Here is a 21,952-nt window from a genome sequence, read left to right as displayed (position 1 = left end):
AATACCTGAACACATTCCCCAGAACAGTTCCCTATGACTTTTGCACCCAGTTCTGGTTTTTGGCTGATGTGAAAAATAATAATCAATTTTAGGGAAAAAAATAACACAGATTGACAGAATTTTAGAAAAAATCTAAACATTCTTGAGCTAAAACAATTTCCTGAAAGCAACAGTTCAGAGTCACCAATATTACTTGCCTTCGGACTGCTCTCTTATGTACATAATAATCAGTATTTTAGAAAAAGAAATCTTCAGATTCAGTTCTTTAACAATTTTATACACTCTGCTGTTCACAATATATATATATATATATATATATATATATATATATATATATATATATATATATATATATATATATATATTATTCACAACAATGTTGCAATACATTCCATTAGCCTCCCAAACGTGCATAATTCATCCCACTCCTTGGGCTTATGTATTTGGCCTTTTATAAAAACAAAAAAGAAACTGATTTATTACAACAACAAGTTCCATCCTGCAAGAATTTGTGGCCTAATTATCCCCATTCAACCACTTGCCTCAAACATCGTGCTTAAAACAGCTCCTGTATCCAGGACAATGTTGTGCAATTTTAAAACATGATAATGTTGTTTTTTTGTTTTTTTCATCTTGTCATGAAGTTTCATACATGAATGATGAATTTGACAGTTACATGGACCTATGCTTTTTTTATTGTTTTAAGACACTAGCATGTACTGTTTGTAAATGTCCCAGACTGGTCCTCATTGACATAGAACAATATAAAACCCCTCCCAGTTCAGTTGGCTTTGTCCATTCCTTACCAGCATGGTGTTAGTGATCTGTTCCAACAAGCTGTGGGTGGTATTTATTAAAGTGTGTATGTTTTGGCTCGTGCCTTTATCATTACACTGACCAAGGCACTAGCCTGAAGTTAGGGATAATATCTATCTATCTATCTATCTATCTATCTATCTATCTATCTATCTATCTATCTATCTATCTATCTATCTATCTATCTATCTCTCTCTCTCTCTCTCTCTCTCTCTCTCTCTCTCTCTCTATATCTCTATATATATATATATATATATATATTATGTGTGTATATATATATATATTATGGTGTGTATATATGTATATAGATTGTGTGTATGTTAATGTGACAGGGCATTTGTCTGAGATGTGGCTGGAGTGATGATTGATGATTAATTAAGCTTCAGCCACAGCTGTATATAAGGAGCCAGTAAGCCTTTGTTTGGGAGAGGGAGTTGGGGGGTGAATGTGAATGTGTGAGATTGTGTGTACGTGTGAGTGTGTGCTGTGTGGTAGTGAAGGCAAATGCCTACAAGTGTGGTTTTGTTGTGTTTAAACCTTTTGTTTTGGCCCTTGGGCTTGTTGCTTTCTGCTATGTCAAATAGACGTGTGCAGCAGCACTGAAACTGCTGCTTCTGTCTGCTTCTTGACATTTCATCAGCCTTGGCTGGGGTGCAATCCTTTCACAGTTAGCAAAGCATGTTTAAAAAAAATAGCAAGTTGTAAAATCATTTCTGTAACCCGTGAAAGTTTTTAAACAAACACTAACATTTATAAATACAGCCCCCAGCGTTGGGTTTAGTTGCTTAACTGGACAAGAGAAAGAGTCCATTGTGTTTGAGTGCTGGTGTAATGCACATGTAGCTGCAGTTGAAAAGGGTGCTTCATGGTTTAAGGCATTCTTGTTACTAATCTGTCTGACACGCTTCACGGCACACAATGGGTTCTGTATAAATATTATTGTATTCTCTGCTGTGCTCATTCTCTTTTGCTTTGGGTAGCAGTAAGGAATGGAATCTCAAGTTCTACCTCTTCATTCTCAGGACGTGTTCAGAAAGTCCAGCAGCAAGTCGGAAAGCTGATGGAACGGAGTGCACCTCACATTCCTCTAGTACCTGTCCTCTGCTGAGGACCTCAAAGAACTTTACAAGTCCCACACCACACATTAGCTGCTCTTGTTGTCAATAAAGGGGAAGAGCTGCCTGTTCATGCACAAGGAGGTAAAGCACACTGTGTCTGTTCTAGTAAGCATATCCAAAACATATAGTACGGACAGTATTCAACACAAAGAACAAAACCCACTCCCACACTAACAATGACATGCAAACTAAATCATTAACAATAAACAAGATGGCTTTTGCAGCAGGGTTAACCTTTTTAACCAGTGTATAATGTGCTGATCATTTCTCAAGAGATTCTTTTGCTGGTTCTACAGCAAGGTTATGGAATTGCAATGAATACACTGGCATCCTTTTATCAACTGCTCTGTACAGTCGGTCAAATTGTTTGCCCTTTTGCAAAAGCTAAGTAGAGAAGGTAAAAACGCATTTTTTTTAATGTATTCAGAATTGTTTATTTGGGAGTGGTTTTCTGTAATTGCTAATCGCATTGGATACCACGGGCTGAATTCATTTAAAGTTGTGAGGTGCAACTTGTTCTTTAACATCAGTAATTCAGAATGGAAAGAGTGGCACGCTTGTTAATGGGGACACTGATGAGTCCCCGTCCCCCCTATCAGTTTTTATTCTCCCTGATCCGAGTGTTCCAATCACTGACTACATCACCCACTACCTGCCTGAACCATCAATTTCAGCAGCACACCAAGGACAGCAGCACACCAAGGAGATAGGGACACAAGAAAGCAGCACACCAAGGAGAGAGGGACACAAGCAGAGCAGCACACCAAGGACAGCAGCACACCAAGGAGATAGGGACACAAGAGAGCAGCACACCAAGGAGAGAGGGACACAAGCAGAGCAGCACACCAAGGACAGCAGCACACCAAGGAGATAGGGACACAAGAGAGCAGCACACCAAGGAGAGAGGGGCACAAGAGAGCAGCACACCAAGGAGATAGGGACACAAGAGAGCAGCACACCAAGGAGAGAGAGGGACACAAGCACAGCAGCACACCAAGGACAGCAGCACACCAAGGAGATAGGGACACAAGAGAGCAGCACACCAAGGAGATAGGGGCACAAGAGAGCAGCACACCAAGGAGAGAGGGACACAAGCAGAGCAGCACACCAAGGACAGCAGCACACCAAGGAGATAGGGACACAAGAGAGCAGCACACCAAGGAGATAGGGGCACAAGAGAGCAGCACACCAAGGAGAGAGGGGCACAAGAGAGCAGCACACCAAGGAGAGAGGGACACAAGCAGAGCAGCACACCAAGGAAAGAGGGGCACAGGAGAGCAGCACACCAAGGAGAGAGGGGCACAGGAGAGCAGCACACCCAGGAGAGAGGGGCACAAGGAAAGAAGGACACAAGGTGTCCAGCAGTAGCCCTTTTTTTTCCTTAAAGGTCAACCCTACAGCTGACCCAAAGCAACTCACCTGGTGCATTCTCATTGTGAGTTTATAGCAGTTTGGAAAACAGGCAAAAACGCATTTCTTCAGGGTAACGCTTCCTCAAGTTCCGTGATAAGGGCTGATAAACAAAACAGCTTCAAGTTATTTTATTCAATAACATAAATTAATAAGTTCTCATGGTAATTTCCAATTCCCACTTGGGTACCTAGCTTACAGACCAATTTAAATGTTTTAAAAAAACAAAACAAAAAACAAATTTACGATAAAATGTTTTGCAGCTACAACACTCCCCCAGAAACATCACAACTCTGTTTTTTTCCCCATTCTAGGCAAACTCTTAGAGAGAATGAAGGTTAACTTTCAAACTTATAGTCCTCCCACATTCCACTACAACCCTGCAGGTGTCCCGTTAGGATCAGAAGCAAAGGGCTGTAATGTGTGGAGACTCGATGACAGGACACACACAGAGGACTGGAAGGGGAGAATTCAGGACACACACAGAGGACTGGAAGGGGAGAATTCAGGACACACACAGAGAGCACAGAGGGTTGGAAGGAGAGAATTCAGGACAGATAAAGAGGACTGGAAGGAGAGGATTCAGGAAACAGACAGAGCACTGGAGGGTTGAGAAGGGAGGATTCAGGACACACACAGAGCAGTGGAAGGGGAGGATTCAGTCCCTGAAAGGTAGTTCTTGTTTATTCACTCTGACACTAGAACAACACAAGCAGCAGGGTCTGCGCCATCCTTTCTACTTTTCTGTGCATGTGTGGCAGAGGGACATATTTGCAACTTCCACAACATCCTGCACTGTGTTGAGCCCCTTGCAAAGTGGTTTACACAAATGAACATCATCTTTACAATAAACACATACTGGAATACACCTCTCTTTATCTAATCATGTTCAATCAATCATAGTTTACACAGAACTTGCTTCAGATTCTAGGGGTCACTCGATTAATTTGTTCATAAGAGGGTTCAGCTGTGTCATTTAAATAAAATAAAAACTGTAGCAAAAGTTCGAGGACGTTTGTAGAACAACCATGTAGCAAACATTTTTATTTCAAGTGGTAGACCAGCACACTGCTGAAGATGGATGTTGTGGATAAATATTGTGGAACTGGCCACAGATATCTTTGACTGGCAGGATTAGCCAACATATAGACAGGGTGACATTATTCTAGAAAGTGTGCGTTGATTCCAGTTAGCTAAGGCATTGTCAAGCACACTTTCCAGGGCTTGTATAAGTCCACACATTCATCTCTCTGTGTTCCCGTCTGCCATTATTGTCTACTTGTAAATCTGAAATGAAGTGAAAAGTTCTGTAATAATGTATGAATCACCCTGTATCATCTCCATCTATCTTACCAAGAACAAGCAAGAATGAGCCCATCTGGAAATCAGATTTACAGACATACAGTATTCTTTACAGAGGACCACAGCCAGTTTCTCCGCTATGACAGTTTCTGGCTTGGGAGCAGTGTTTACATGAAATAGGATCAGTAGTGGAGTATTGTAGGGTTCCTCATCTGTCAGTCCAGAGATGAAAGGAGATGTTTCCATTGGTTCTTTTGTGTTTGAGTGGCCAATGTCGCTAACATGGCAACAGTGTAATCCCAAAGCACGGCTCCTGCCTTTCGAAATTACTGCTAGGGTAAACTACAAAGCCCTTTACACAGGTGAACCTCCTCAATGAAACAAGACGGAGTTCCCATCACACAGAGACTAAACTGTTGGGGCAGTCTGACGCGTTGTTTCATACAAACTTGACTGTCCTTTTTATTAAATGTACACCTGGACTGAGTTGTATTTATTAGTTTATTTATTTATATATTTGCTTATTTGTTAATTAGTCTCAAAGTCTCTTTGTTGCTCATTTTCAGTTCCCCTCAAAGCCGTCCTCCAAATCGGTCCCAAAAGCAGCATGAGCTGAAGATGAGTTCCTTTACCCTGGAGCGTCAGGGCCTCGGTGTCATCACCACCACCTCGGTCAGGAGCCCCCAATAAATTAAACAATCACAACCACGAAACAAAACAAGAAGACACACACAACTCCTTTGGGGCTTTTAAATTAGAAAACAACGGAATCTCTGGAACTTGTCTCTTTGTTCCTTTTTTTTTTGTCCAGTTTTCTTGGGTTTTTTTTTTACGGTGAGGCTGTAGCGTCCAAGCGCCACGACATGGGTTTGCGCCGATCACCGACACGTGTGCATCTCCACCACTTTCCGGCACTGCTTACACTTGACGTAGCAGCACCAGTGGAACTTGCAGCTGCACCTGTCCACCACCTCCACCTCCTCCGTGTGGAAGCCCCGGCCGCAGCACATCAGCTCACAGCCGTCAATGGCCTTGGAGGTCTTGTTGCACTGCCTCCCGGCCGTGCCCAGCAATCCGCTCTTCAGGTCGTGATCGCAGAAGTCTGGGCTGGGGTCCAGGTAGACCAGGTCGTCATCGGTGTGCGGCTTGAACTGCGAGTTCTTGGGCACCAGGACCTTGGTGGAGCCGATCTTCTTCTGCTCCACCTCGGTGGCCCCGTCGAACTTCTCCTTCAGGACGTTCCCCACCTTCCTGAACGGTGGCATGGCCTTCCAGCAGGTCTTCACCTCGCAGGACCCTGACACGCCATGGCACTTGCACTCCACGCGCATGTTGCTTAAGATGGCCTGAAACAAACAGAGCAGGAAGAGAGGCGGTTAGGGGAGTACCAATTTTGTTGTGATCTGTGCTTCAATATTCATGTAGCGCTGTGCTTGAAGCTATGCGATGTTCAACACAACACCAATTCATGAAAGAACTGAAACTAGCCCTCTGGTAAAATTCAACATTAAAATAAATAAAAACACTGATGTAAAGTATGCAGCACAGTAGAAAATGACCCTAGTCTAACTGTAAACATCACTGTGCATCTTCTCAATGGACCTGGCCCTCAACCACGTCTCTATGTTCTGTTTTGTAACCATGAGGCAGAGGCACTGCTCTTCACACGCAACCACTCAGCAGGTTGAAGCAGATTAATGACTTGTCAGTGGCCAGGCTAATTAGAGGAGATACCTGAATGACCCAATCTATGCAAATCCCAGGCTAACAAAAGCATGGCATCTCTTGCATGTTTCTCAAGTCAGATTTAGTTAATCAATTTTTTTTTTTAGAGTACATTAACCTAAAGCAACAATGCACTACAGTTCACTAATGTTTTAAAGTGCAGTATGTAATTCTAACAAAGAACTGTAACAATCGATGCTCTCCTGTTTTTCAACACAATTTTACATTGCAATGCATGCTTTAGCATCATTGCTTCATGCTTTATCTGCAGGTTAGTTAATACCCTGGAGTCAATGCAATATCCTCACAGACAGTAAGTAAGCGTGTGTATAAGTGTGTGTGTGTGTGTGTATACGTGTGTGTATGCCTGTGCGTGTGGGCGTGTGTTCTTGGGTACCTTCCTTCCGGCCTCGTTGTTGTGAAGGTTCATCAGCGCCCGGCTGGAAGACGATCCTTTGCTCCTCTCCCTGACGTCCACGAAGGACTGAGAGAACGCCACTCCGTAGGCGATGTTATCAGAGCAGCCTGACCACTGGAAACCTGCAGGTGTACAGCACAGAGACGTTACCCTGTGAGCTGGGCAGGGCACTGTACAGAGGAGGATCAACCAGCAAGAGGTTACAGGAACACTGATTGAGATGTGGGATATACCCTTAGCAAATTATCTCCAATTACAGTGGAGTGGTAGCACAGCTACACGGTAGAGCTCACTGGTACAATAGCACCACAGTGGTGACATTTTTATATTTTGACAGACCAATGATATTACAATTACATGAACTCATACACACTGGTAATCCATTGTGTATCTTACCAGGACAACTGTGCTGTACTGACATTCTACTGGTATCCTAAAATGTTCTACAATATTTGCGTACCGATTTAAAAAATACCAGAATATCAAAACAGTACGGGAGTCGGTAATGCAGGAAACAACCTCACATTTCCTGCTTCACTCCTTCCGTCCCACTCTGCTCTCTGCTCTCCTGTCCTCCCTCCATACTCTCCCCTCTCTGCTCTCTCCTCTCCTCCCTCCCTGCTCTCCCCTCTCTGCTCTCTCCTCTCCTCCCTCCCTGCTCTCCCCTCTCTGCACTCTCCTCTTCCCTCTTTGCTCTCCATTTTCCTTCCTGCTCTCTCTTCTCCTCTTCCTGGTCTCCCCTCTGCTCTCCCCTCTGCTCTCTCCTCTTCTCCCTCCCTGCTTTCTCCTTCTGCTCTCCTCTCCTCCCTGCTCTCCCCTCCCTGCTCTCTCCGCCTCTCTCCTCTCCCCCCTGCTCTCTCCTCTACTCTCCTCCCTGCTCTACCGTCTCTGCTCTCTCATCTCTGCTCCCTGTTCTCCTCACTATCTGCTGTCCCCTCACTCCCAGCTCTCGATGCTTACCTTCAGGACTAACTCCGTGCACAGTCCGGTCACAGCCGCACTTCTCCAGCTCTCCGCTGCTGCAGGCCCTGGTCACAGCAAACGCCACACCTGCTGAGGAGATGGCGTACACGAAGGCAGCCTCCCGCGTGCCTGTAACAGACAGTCCTGTCAGAGGGACAGCAGAGCCAATCACGCACAAGCACGGCAAACACACTCCATGCTGGGGCAGCGTTCTCAACACTGCTGGAGAGGGCTGGCTTAGGCTTTCAGGACAACTGGTGACACCAGCAATGTTAATTATGGTTTCTTATTATTATAGCAAATCATTACAATTCTACCATGCATTATCTATAATTGAATGTTTTAGTAAGATTTCTTTTTAAACCTGCCTGCTCTAGTTAAAACTGAAAAGAAAAAAAAAAGGTTTATCTGCTAATACTTTGACGAATTAAGTTGGTTTTTACTCAAACCTCACAGGAAACAGAAACAACTCTTAGAGAAGTGCTGCCACAGTTGAATTCAATACCAGGACCCTCCTGCACTGGCACTCAGACAACGAATTATAGACTTGTAGTTCTCAAATATACCACCAGGTGGTGTCCAAGCCTTTCAAATCAAGTTGAACAAGAGCCTCCTGCCCAGACATAACTTTGCCCTGCTACTGGTGTTCTTAATTTGAAGCTTGACAGACAGAGGATTTGGGGTGAGCGCTGGAAGCTAGACTAGCCTGCGGGAGAACTGATAACCCAGATCCTAAACATTGGCTCACAAGCTATTTTAAAACAGCCTTGTTCGAGCTATGTGTTTAGCTGCCTATCTGTCTCTCTCTGTGTCTTATTTATGTAAATTAATTTGGGATGGAGAGGTTGCTGAAGTGTGAGCAAACACTGCTTTGTTTTAGAATAAAATATGACTGTGAGGCAACGTTACTATAATAAGCACAACTTATTAATATATCTTTATTAAGCACAAATCAAAAATCAGTTCAAAAACACAACTTGCAGTAAATAAATCCCATACCAAGTCTAATATCTATATTTGACAGCGATTAAATGATTAGGAACAATAATACACCCTTAGGACAGTGATTTAAAGTACAGTATTAATTTTAGACTGATTTCAGGGGTGCTGCACATTTCTGTACAATTATAGTTCATGACTTCTGCTCTACAGTAGTACAACACAAACACAGCTGTGGCAAAGGGTGCTGTCTGAGATCCAAGCTGAGCTTCACACACTCTAGGTCAGAGCGGCCGGTAAGCAGCTCTGTCCTCTCAATTGTGGGGTGGAGATCAGCTTGTATTGTCCAGCTCCCTATTCTATATATAACATTCCACTGTGGCAGACACACAGATGGAGGCTGTATAGTCACTACCTTTATTATGCATGCCTTGCACGGAGATATAGACTGAGCAAGGGGAGGTAACTTTTTCGAAATGGTTTTATTAGGAAACAGTGTCGTGCTCCAAGCTGGGGCACGGATAGTTCATGAATTGGTATCAGAGATGAAGCGCCTCTCACCCTGCGTGACAACCTTCCCGAAGACGGGCAGCGTGTCCAGGGTGGAGCAGTTCCAGCGCCGGTTGCGGAACTGGTACTGGCACTCGTCGATAGCGAGCTGGGCTCCGCGCCGCACCGAGTCCATCACCTCCACGTTGCGCTTGCAGATCTGAACCTGCCGCTGGATCAGACCCTTCAGCTTCTCACAGGTCTCCTCCTCCGAGATGCTGCCCACCGACGACAGCTTGGCCAGGTACCTGCGCACAGAAACAGCACAGTGTCAGCAGAGAGATACCCTGGAGCACAGCACAATACAACACAACAGAAACAGAGGAGAGATGCACCCTGGAGCACAGCACAATACAACACAACAGAAACAGAGGAGAGATGCACCCTGGAGCACAGCACAATACAACACAACAGAAACAGAGGAGAGATGCACCCTGGAGCACAGCACAATACAACACAACAGAAACAGAGGAGAGATGCACCCTGGAGCACAGCACAATACAACACAACAGAAACAGAGGAGAGATGCACCCTGGAGCACAGCACAATACAACACAACAGAAACAGACAGAACCACAAGACAGACATACCAGGAACACAAATCACTCCCACTGTTACAAAAAAACCCTCCAAAGGAGAATCCAAATGCTTCTATACTGCACACCTTAAGAGTAAGGTCACTGATTTGGAGACACAACTAGCCAACATAACAGAGGGGTTAAACAATTGGCAAATCAGCCACTCAGAGGTGTATGTATGTCACTAAGAGAGCTCATGAAGCCGCTGTGTGTGAATACACAGAACCAAACCCACAGAGCTAGCAAGAGCTGTAATCTCCCTACAGGAAGACACCCCTGCAGAACCAACCCCAAAGAGCTAGCAAGAGCTGCAATCTCCTTACATGAAGACACCCCTACAGAACCAACACCACACAGCTAACAAGAGCTGCAATCTCCCTACAGGAAGACACCCCTGCAGAACCAACCCCACACAGCTAGCAAGAGCTGCAATCTCCCTACAAGAAGACACCTCTATAGAACCAACCCCACACAGCTAGCAAGAGCTGCAATCTCCCTAAAGACATCCCTGCAGAGCCAACCCCAAACAGCTAGCAAGAGCTGCAATCTCCCTACAGGAGGTCACCCCTGCAGAACCAACCCCACACAGCTAGCAAGAGCTGCAATCTCCCTACAGGAAGACACCCCTGCAGGCACCTGATCCAGACACTGTCTGGGAAGGTGTTTCACAGCGGCCAGCTCGACCTTCTCTTATTCCTAATTATTCTCATGTCCTGGTTGGTCACAGCAGTTAGCAGTCAAACACATAATAATCAGATCTACACAGTCATGTCACAATTAAACACAAACGATACAATGAGCAACACCGTCTGTCCCCACGTGAGAAAACACTGTTAGAACCATTTTAAAAGCTTTACTGATCAGAACGTATGCTGTTTGATACTGTACATTCAAATATATGATGTATCTGAACTATAAAATCAAAATGCACTGTAAAATGTAATGGTATAGCAAAGGAATGATAGCTGGAATTTGTATATTGCATGATAAAACTGTTTTCTAAAGTCAAGATTTCCTGCAAAGTCCTACAGTAGCATAGTAGATCATTCTAGTCCCTAATTGCTGGCCACCAGTAAACCTACACCTTTTCCATACTTGGTTACAACATATTACAGCTCTTACGAGAACTCTGCGGTTAAGTGATTGCTGATGTCACAGGAAGCAGAGAGACATAGCTTGCATGGAGTACCCCGGTTTCAATCACAGGAGAGTTTGCGCTTCTCAGTATAGCCTGACAATATCTCCACACAATTCAGCACAATCATCAATCTCTGCTCGAGAGGCAGAGGCCCAGGGCTGAATGGCAGGCAGGCTGGGGTGTCAGGACTCAGTTGAAGAGGAGGCTCAAACAGCAGATAGCAGTATCGCCTGGATATGGCCTTATTGAAGAGGTCTCACCTTGAGGCCAGAGGACAGGGCCGAGAAAAGCCAGCAGATATCCTGGCCTCCCCCTGCCCATCTCTCAGCTCAGCACTGAGACACACGGCAAGGAAAGCTGTGCGCTGCCCCGGAGAATTGGTTAGTCTTGTTTGTTTGTTTACTCCTTTCCAAACATAATACTGCCTTCTTTGTTGTATTGTTTAAATACAATTCCAATAAAATTGAAAGAGAAAACCTAAACCTGTAGAAGGACATCTTGTCTATTGAACACACGCAGGATAAACGCCTCCTAGGGACACTGCAAGCTGACATCACTGACAGGAATCAGGCTCGTACAGACACCAGCATTCAGAAAGCTGGATCCTTTTCCCATGCTTAATGTAAACCTGCCACACGTCTCATAAATGGAAAGTTATTATTTAGCAATATGTAAATTTACATTCCATAAACCCTGTTATTTGTGCAATACAAAATAGTCAGCACTGCTTATCATTTTACCATTTTGTTCCCAGCACAATTCTGTGTGCCATTTTAAATGTTTACAAAATCAAACACATTAACCGCAGGATAAAACTATACATCCAAAGGGCTTCAGTAGAACTTTCTGTCACTTTGCACTTTCTGTACATTTGTGTTTTTTTCCTTCATTTATCTTTTGCAAGTAAGAAATGCATCCCTTACAAACATGGAAAACAAATTCAACCGGCCTCTATTGCTGTTACCGTGGTAATAAATAAAACAAAAACGATCAAAGTTTGAGTATTGCGATTATTATTTATGTTTTTCCCGCAGTATTTATTCTTCTAAAAAATGCAAAAACATTGTGCTTCACTGATTAATATTCAATTATACGACAAGCTGAAAACAGCAAAGTTTGTGAGCTGCACAGGGCGCTCTCCATAGGCAGAATCACCAGACGCCTGCCTCACCCACCCCAATCAGAGTGGAAGTCCGCTCAATCGAAGTCACGCATGTGCACAGGTTGAAAGTGCGTATGAGATAGATTCTGTGGCTTTTTTTTTTCATCTGTGGTTCAGGGCTTCTGTAAACCTTTGAACTGTTGAACAAAAATGAAATATTTATACACAGTAGTTTACAGGTAAAACCAAAGAGCAGAGCGGAAAACCAAAGGTACACTACCATGTACAAAAGCAATGTAACAATGTGAATGAAACATTAACCTGAGTGAAGCTGTAGTGCTGCTCTGAAACAAGCGCAGCTGCTACTGAGCTGTATTCATATTCCACAAGGCTTGTGTCATTGCTAACAGTTCTTCGGTTTTGCTTTTATAAAGGTTTGCCACAGTAAATTTGCAGTTTTCCACATGTTTTTCCTATGCTTTAACTAGGCATTAACCATAGTATACCATGCATTGCCATGTGCTTTACCTCTCTGTGCTTTACAATGCATTATTATACTTTGCTATGCTGTTACTGTACTATGGCAAACTACTATGGTAGCTATACAGCTCTATGAGCCCTCACTGCAGTCCAGTGCTGACAGGAGTCATCTATCACAGCCCAGCAGGAAGCCTGATCCCCCCCCAGTCTATCTGTCTCACAGCACAGCCGCGACGCTCAGCAGATAGCACTCTCACCCCCAGGGCAGGGGTCGCAGGTTCAAACCCTGCAGAGGATAACTTTTTCCTACTCCATCCACCAACACCACACGCACACACACACACACGCACACACGCATACGCATACGCACACACATGCACACACGCACACACGCACACACACACGCATCTTTGAACAGTATGGTTTGTGTTTCGCGTCCAGTCCTTATCTTTTCATTCAATTCAATGGGCTGAGCCAATTCAAAGGGGGTCCATTTCTCTCTCTGGAGACACTATAGAATTGGTTTTGGAGTACAGATAATACATGTGCTCAGTCTACCTCTACTGCTGCCTCAAAGGCTGTTTAGTCACACTTGAATGTTTTTAGATGTGCATTGCTTCTCTAGGAATATGTAGGCGACATCCAGACAGACTAACAGACCCCTCCAGTCCATATAGTCCTATCTTCTTTGAAAACTAGACAAGCGGTTCTCTACCTGTACAAATATAAGTGTGACATACAAACTGGACAGACAGCCTCTGCATCCCCCCAGATTAGTAGCTCAGTGACATAGCCAGTTTCACCTCAATCGGATAAGACGTTCTCTAGACAGATGCAAAAAACTCTAAAGTGTGCCATGTATCTTTTGTAAAGACATTGAACAGTAACGCAGCTGATCTGGAAGTCAATCCTGCTGAGTGCTCAAGCATTGCACAGGCACAAGCTGCCAGCTGACATTTGGAAAAATTAGGCAAATCCAAGACTGGCAGAAAATTGTCCCAATGACTAATAGCTGCTGAGCAACCTGCGGCAAGAAGTTTGTCAGCCATTTAAATTGGATCCAATTAGCAGATATTTAATAATAATCATTAAAATAAAATAAAACGTGCTCACACCATAGTCTTACAAAACATCCATAGCTCTCAGGAAATCCACCTTGACACAAATTAGAAGATTGCTCTAAAAACTGTTTATTAAGAGTTTATTAACATTCTTTTAGATTAAACGGTGCAAACCTTCTTATAACAGTGTAATACAGGTCTTGTGATCTGCAAACTTGATTTAATGATTCGAAATGGGCTTTATAAAAGCAGTCCTTTGAAAAACATCCTTAAAACACTCCTGAAAGTTGAGTGAATAGGGCCTAGTATTACCAGTTTTTAATATTGTTCTATGTCAACAGTTTTCAAATACATTTATTTGATAACTTTTAATAAGCCTACGTACTGTACCCCTCACTACATCTATCTGTGGCTGGTGAGTAATGCTTGTGTATATGTTGTTCATGGTCTTACAATACATATGGAGACATAAGGCAAAAACGGTTAGTGAAATTGTGAAGGAAACTGGTTTGAAGAGTTAGTGGAACCGGCTGAGGTGGGAACCAACCTCAACACAGCAGAGCATGTGACCATCTGAGGCCAACCCTGCTATCTTGTTCAATCCTGATGCTGGTCTAGCCTTTATATTTGCTCTAGATCAAGTTTAAAGGTTGTATGTCACAATAGGCAATGGAACTCACTGTTATCCACTCTAATAGACTGTGCAAACAGAGCTGGGAAGAGATAAATCCTTAAATTAGAAGACTAGACGGCTGTATATTCAAAATCAGAGCTCTCGGTAACTTATACTAAATAATGTTCATACCAAGTTTAATTGAATAAGCAGTTTTCCAATATCTGGAAATATGTCATGTGTGACATGCGACTCCACTATCCCTGCAGGGATAATAAAAGCAAGCTCACATTCTAAGGTAGACTACACTTTCTATTTTACTTAGAGAAAAGGTTACCAGGTGAAGTAGTTTAAAACAGTCTCTGGGTTAACCTTACTTTGTTCACATCTTGTAGTGTTCTTATAAACAGCCAGCAGTGTTGTCTTTTCACTACAGACACTATTTAATTTAAAAAAGCACAAAACAATGTAGTACAACTGCCTCCCACTGCTGAATAAATCCTGGATTAAGTAGGCCTAAGTTGCTAGTGGAGGGTTCAGGGGTGCTGGCAATGCACAGAGAGTCAGTGCCAAGCAAGCATCAGCTTCATGTGCACTGGTCATATTCACTAAAGAGAGGCTGATAGAAGATGTGCGCTGGTCATATTCACTAAAGAGAGCCTGATAGAAGATGTGCGATGGTCATATTGACTAAAGAGAGCCTGATAGAAGATGTGCGATGGTCATATTGACTAAAGAGAGCCTGATAGAAGATGTGCGATGGTCATATTGACTAAAGAGAGCCTGATAGAAGATGTGCGATGGTCATATTGACTAAAGAGAGCCTGATAGAAGATGTGCGATGGTCATATTCACATATTTGGGTCATTTAAGATTGCGGGGTTATTCCTAAGCAAACAATGTAGTGCTTTAGCTCTGGCTCCCATTCTGTGGTCGAACCCACTGCTTTCCACACTGCTACTCACTTCTCTAACCTCAAGCCCCCACAGAGTAGATCATATAAACTGCAGAAGAGATAGCTGACATTAGCTACTCTAATCAACTGACACTACTATGCTTCCTATATTTTTTAGCTGCAGCGTCCGGTGTAGGAGAGAGAGGGATGTTTTGAGTGGATCATTATACAGAAGCTTTTGCTGGGCTGCTTAGTTGGAGGGATGATATCAGTGCTGGAGACTTTGTGTCTGTGTGAGAGGGTGACACAGGTATTCATTTTATTAATAGATTTTTCTTAGACTTTAGTTTGGTCATTTCTGAGGTGAAAATCACTATATATGCTTTATTCTGCTGTGCTAGTTTGTAGCTTTTCCCTTTGGAAACTCCCCTGCAGAAACTCAAGCAGTTCAGAGAGCATTTATAAAGAGGGAATCTCTCCCCAGCACAAGTTAAAGGGATGTACTGTACGGTTTCCTAAGGATCTGGAAACGTGAAAGAGAACAGCTCAGAAGAAAGATCTGGAAACATGATGGAGAACAGAGAAGAAGAAGGATGCTTTGGGTTCTGGATCTCTACAGCCTGGAGTCAGGTCTATGGAAGGGTGTGTCAATATGCTGCAGTAATACCAGAACATTAACTAATACAAAACATTTCCCTGAATTTGATAACAGGACATTTAGTTGCCAGAATGGAGTTGCAGGTATTAAATGCCCCCTAAAGAATTCAAACTGCCTTCTTCCTGGCGCAATGATGCTGTAGGGTGAGCAATATGTCATTACAAGTAGATTTTTATGATCCAAACATTCCTCAGGTTTTCACTGTAACTCATCACTAATATATATTGAGGGATTTAATCAGTGCTTGTCCTCCAGGAATATCTAGGGAACCTGTAACTCAATCACTTCCTGTCCCTTTAAGGTGCTACTGTTCACCTTTGATTTTAATAGTATTAAAGAAGTGAAACTTGAGGGGCAGATACAGTAGACCCTGCCCTTTTATTCAAATTGAAGGAATGTTCCCCCGACATTCTCCTTCAATATCGACTCACATTGTAATAGCAACGTTCTAAGTTCCCTGTTCCTCTCTGCTTCAGTGTCTCCAGGACTCAATAGGAAGCACTGTACGCTTGGGCATGGGGTCAGAAGTTCAAACCCCATCTCACCTAGGAAGTCTCGGCCTGCTTTATCCAAGGGGTGCCACTATGGGAAAGCATGGCAGCACTGAGTTGTAGGGTGAGCTACGAGAAAGCATGCCAGCACTGAGGAGAGGGGTGCAGCTATGAGAAAGCATGCCAGTACTGAGGAGAGGGGTGCTGCTATGAGAAAGCATGCCAGCACTGAGGAGAGGGGTTTTAACAACAAATATTCACTTGAAAAATCCACGATCTTCCCTCCACTTTAAGAACACGCCTGTGTGTAGTGAGGAGAGGGAGCTCAGGTAAAGAAATGCTGTACCAGTGTGGCTGAAGGAGGGGCTCCTCCAACAGGCTCCTCGTGGCGTGCTGTGTATGTTTCCTTCTTGCTATGGTTGGCCTCACTGCAGCTAAAGAAAATACAACAGGATACAACAAACAGAAAAGGGATCCAAACCAAGATTAGGAAACCGTACAGTACATCCCTTTAACTTGTGCTTGGGAGAGATGCCCTCTTTATAAACGCTCTCTGAACTGCTTGAGTTTCTGCAGGGGAGTTTCCAAAGGGAAAAGCTACAAACTAGCACAGCAGAATAGAGCATATATAGTGATTTTCACCTCAGAAATGACCCAGTGCAAAGTTTAACCTGCCCTAGCTAGTGATTTACCAAGAGCTCAGAGCCTTGCTCAAGCTGCAGTTTGTTTTTCTGTCACGGGAATGAACGCTACATATTTCACTTGATCAGCTTCCTTCTTGTTTCTTAATAAATGGTGCAAACTCTAATTTCAAACTACGTGAAGCGACTGAATTAGGATTTTGTAAAGGTGCAATGAAACGTACAGATGGCTTCCAAATTGTTTTATGAAGAATTATCGACTAGGAGCCATTGAAACGTTCTTGCTGTACGGTTGGGTTTTACTACGAAAGTTATAGCAAGTTGCTAAAGCATTTTATGAGTCCCCTGCAGTTTAAACGAAAAAAAATAAAAAATCTAAAACCCACTCTAAGGTTTAAGAATGTGGCCAGCTGTGCATTTGCATGCATATTGAGAGAAAAGTTTCAGCCAATTACTTCTTCAGTGGAAAGAACATATTCAACTTTTAGAGACTTTGTTACATTTCTAATGAGTTTGGACAGTTTACTGTATGTATTATATTTAGGGCTTCTGACTTTCTGTTTTTACCGATAAACATGGATCAGACATCCGATACAAAATAATGAAATCAGTAGATCTCCAATAAACACAGGAAAAACACTGGAAATTGTTATTCAATTCACGTTGACTTCACCCCTTTCCCAGTGCAGTTAGTTATGCAATGTCCCTCCTTCCTGAATCCCAGACAAATACACCCGTGACCATAAGGATTTCACTGTGGAAGACAGCAACTTAAAAAAGGTATGAGCTACTATACATATAGTGCCAGGAAAAACCGGCAAAGGATTTTGGAAAATAATATAAAAAAATAATCTCATACAGGATGTAAAAAGTGAGATCCCCCTAAAAAAAAAAGATTTCAAGACATCTATATAAAACTCGCCAATACAGAAGAAAAACAGAAGCCCTAATTATATTTAAAAAACCGTCAACATGAATTTTAAGATATCTGGGGTCACTCAAAAAGACACCCCATCCACTTTAGCTTAACTGAGCTAGCACTACCCCAGTTATAAAGGGTGGCGATGCCAGTTTGGTTAGTGGTTACAATATGAGTGCTGCTCTTGAGGTTATTGAGGTCTGGGGTCCAGCAGGAACCTGTATAAAGCTCTACATGGTAGAAATGGAGAGCCGTCCACATGCCTTACTAATCAGCATGAGAATCACCATGACGGGTGAATACACATGGGGATGGGGTCATGCAAGTCCATGCTGCAATCCTTGCACTGCTGGCTATTGCAATGTGCTATGTCTGCAGGCTATTTACCATGAAGGTTTAAAACCACAGAGTCTCAATAGCCAACATGACTTCTTACACAGACAAATTAAGGAAGTACCACAAATCCCATTATAACCTCACTGGACCACCCTGAAGAATCCCCAGCAAAATCATTAGTAGACTAAAGCATTGCTTTCAACGTAAATGGATTAGAACAAATAAAGCAGGTGTCCTAATATAGTGGCACACTGGGACTTCTATATGGTACTATAGTATTGCCATTGATTACCACTGTGTATTGGTTCATACTGTACCGTTTTTATACCACTGGTCTGTCTGTGGTTCCATTCTACCAATGGCAGCCACATACCATGATAGCAGCCCTGGTGCTTGTATTGCCACTTGCAGAGTGCAGTACCACTGCCCTGCCACTGGAGAGCATTAAGTAGGGACTGTGCATCTATGTCTATAGTTACACTGTGTCCTATAAATCAGGCATCATAGGTGTGACTCTTATCTGTTTCTTTAAGCAAAGAGGAACAGATCATTTTGGTGTGTGTTGTGAAAGTCAACAGGGTGTAGCTCCCTGATTTAAGAAGGAGCACCCTAATCAGCATTATCTGTATTATCCTGCCTGTGATGCCTCTTGCAGGACACCCTGTATATTGATTTATTTAGCTGTAAAGAAGATCCGCTGAGATCTCCAGTGGTAGTAAATGGTTAATATCTGAGGTGACACTGGGCTTGTGAGGTGGATAGCTCATTCAAACATTTGTTAGAAAGTTAAAACATTGTTAGAAAATTTGGTGTACCGCTGCTCTTGGGAGATGACTTGCTCATTAAAATGTTTAGAATGTATTTGAAAAAGAGACAAAGGATAAAACAAGCAACACATGTACCATCCAATTCTGTCCTAAAACTTGTTGCAAATATGATAGATGGATAGATAGACAGACAGACAGACTTATTTTTGAAAAGGTCAGCAGTGGCCAAACACTCTGCTGGCACCACAGTGCAGAACTAAAGCCGGCAATAAAACACTATAAAACACTCTTGCTAGTATTTTAATCATATACCAAGTTAGCCAAGACAGTAATAGCAGGGGATGCTATTCAAATCTGATGTGCAGAATAAGCTTGTTACTGTAGCTGAACTATGTGGAGAGCTGAATATAGTAAGGACCATATTGAGGCCAGTCGGTTAGCATGTCCTGCTGCTCTAGTGACCCCTGCTGGTTAAGACCGGCATAGTCAGTGAAAGAGAAGAGAACCCATATCTTGTTGGTTTGATTACGTCTCCGGTTCCTGATGGAATAGTCTGTCTGGAACATACACATGTGTTGCCTTGTTGTTTTAAATGGTATGGTGCTGTAGTGTACAGTAGGGTGTGTGTGTGTGTGTGTGTGTGTGCGTGTTTTACACTGCAAAGCGCTTTGCTTGAACGCAAGGCAAAAATGATATCTTGTATAAATATTAAACAAAATAAACTATAATGTAAAGGGCCAGGTGCCAATGGTAGTTTATTTATTTTTCTGATATAAACTTTTTCATACTGCTAATTAATGCTCTGCATTTGTAGCTTTAGACTCATTACAGCAGTGACGCTCCACAGTGTCTCGTACTGTAGATACCCTTTGACTCACAGATCCAAAGGTTTTTCAATTGAAACAGCACGCAGTTCCAACATAAAAGAGTCTATAAGTTTCAGTTATAAGTCTCAGAGCCGCTCAGTGAAAGAGCACACCTACCAGCATGCTTAGTCCCACTCCCCCTGAGCAGCTCAGAGCTGCAGAGAAGATTCCATCGCTGATCTGAGTGAACGGAAAACATTCTCACTTTGGACCGCTCACTTACTTAACGCACACACTGTTAATATTTAAACGGTGTGCTGTCTCACTTCCTTTTTCACGACTACATCATTTGGAAGGCAATCCCCTTTCTGTTTTGTTTCAAGTACTCACAGCGTTACAGAGGAGCAAGTGGAGCAGGGAAGCAGCCAAAACTGCCTTAGGGGGATGTAAACAAACTGGACAGCAAAGTCTGTACTCAAAATTACAACTGGCAACAAACAAAAACACTGACTGCTTTCTGAAAACGTAGACTACACAGAAAGAAGACTAAACTGTAGCAATATCTAGTATCCAAGAGCAGTATCTAGTTCTGTTTGGTTTAAAATAAACATTATTGCAGAATATTGAAGTTTATAGAGTATAATTCCATATTATCACACTCCACTCACACAATGAACACCTAATAACCACCATTATTATTTATTCAGTTCAGGCTGAATTGATCATGATGCCACAAATTATGTTAGGCTTAATAGCTCTAACCTTTGCCAAACTTATCATATAAAATATTCCCTGATCCATTTAAACACAAACTCACATTAAAACAAAAGGATTTTCTCAAAGCACAGTTGCCAACACCTCGTGTCCAGGAGGCACAAGTAATGGACAAACACTAGTCAGTTTCCTTAAGATCTTTATGCCAATGTGCATCTTTCTGGGTTAGAAAAATCTAAATGTAACAAAACTCATGATAAATGACACTGTCCTGAGCTGTGACAGGTTTTTTTTTGCATTTTGGAGTAGAGGCCTTGATAAATGTGCCCTGGTGTTTGTTATCACTGACTTCTCTTGCACACAAACCTGACTGCTTTCATCCATATCAATTCATCTGCAAAACAGAGAATCAACTGGCAGATCTCAAGAGCATTCCATACCTGGAGAGAAGACGGAAGAAGAAGAAGGAACTGGGCAGCTCTTTCACAAGCAGGGCTGAACAAGAAGGTTCTGGGGTAAAGAACCTGGACAAGGGGGCCATGCCCCAGTTGCTTTACAATAGAACAGCTAGTATTCCAATGATATTCTTTCTGATCTGCTTCCGCTAACAGTTTTAGGACACTGAACACTGGGGAAGCTTTCTGCTTCTGTTCTATAATAAGTAGCACACAGCACAGAGTATGTGTGCAGGGGACTGTCCTCATCCTTCTTACTGCACTGAGAAGCTCTTCAACATTGTACATCTCATCAGGAAACATGTTTATAGTTCAGTAGTGCACTTACAGTACTTTTCTATGCAATGGTGCAATGTCTTGCTAACCAATAACTAAAGGTCATTTCTGTTGGACAATCAGTTGTAAAACACATACGTGTTGACGGGCACTCAAAGGCATTCACATGATTCATTTACAGGTTCTATCGAATTAAAGTTAACAGCGAACATTTTTCTATGTCCTTTCGAGTCTCCCGTATCCATCAACATGATAACGGTGACGACTCTGGATTGGAATGGTGCAAAGCTTCCTCTTTGTGCTAGTAAACTCCTAATACAAAACTGAAAAGAAATTTTCAAAATCAGCATTTCAGACATTTTACATCCCGGATTTCAGGCTATCAAGGTGTCTTTACATCAGCCCAGTTTAAAACTCACACCGGATTATAACATTTTGCGCTAGCGCCCTGGCTGAGAAGAAGAAGACCAAAAACAGGTTAAGAACGCACACGAGAAAACACGAAGGAATTAAAGTGCAATAATTCACTTTTCTTCTGTGAACCCAGCTGGTGTGCGTGCCACTGTTCCAAAGCGGAATTTACTGAGCAGCCCCTAACAGCGCCCGTTCTGTTCAGGTAAAAAAAAAAAAGAAAAAGAAAACACAAAATCTACCAGCCTCACCGCAAGCTTGCTATTGCTTATAGAAAATGACACCGCAGCCCAGCAGATAGCCGAGGAAACAAGCAGCGTAGTATCCAGCAGCTGAGCCGAGCTAAACCGTTAATGAAAGTTTGCACAATG

The 21,952-nt window shown here is 42.8% G+C and overlaps 1 protein-coding gene across 1 annotated transcript in view; it reads right to left on the bottom strand.

Annotated features, from left to right (window-relative positions):
* Positions 1 to 3,460: 3,460 nt before the first annotated feature.
* The window catches only part of wnt4 (wingless-type MMTV integration site family, member 4), a 20,630-nt gene continuing 2,138 nt past the window's right edge, over positions 3,461 to 21,952 (bottom strand). Inside the window, exons 2-5 of the mRNA XM_041275002.1 lie at positions 9,253 to 9,488; positions 7,750 to 7,881; positions 6,769 to 6,911; positions 3,461 to 5,992 (exon numbers count right to left, since the gene is read on the bottom strand). Of these exons, the coding sequence (XP_041130936.1) occupies positions 5,525 to 5,992; positions 6,769 to 6,911; positions 7,750 to 7,881; positions 9,253 to 9,488 (979 nt within the window). The 3' untranslated portion in view covers positions 3,461 to 5,524. The remainder of the gene's footprint in view (positions 5,993 to 6,768; positions 6,912 to 7,749; positions 7,882 to 9,252; positions 9,489 to 21,952) is intronic.

This window comes from Polyodon spathula, chromosome 16 (genome assembly GCF_017654505.1).
Source record: "Polyodon spathula isolate WHYD16114869_AA chromosome 16, ASM1765450v1, whole genome shotgun sequence".
Classification (NCBI taxonomy): Eukaryota; Metazoa; Chordata; class Actinopteri; order Acipenseriformes; family Polyodontidae; genus Polyodon; species Polyodon spathula.
Note: the sequence above shows the minus strand (reverse complement) of the source record. Positions and strands in the feature narration are given on the sequence as shown.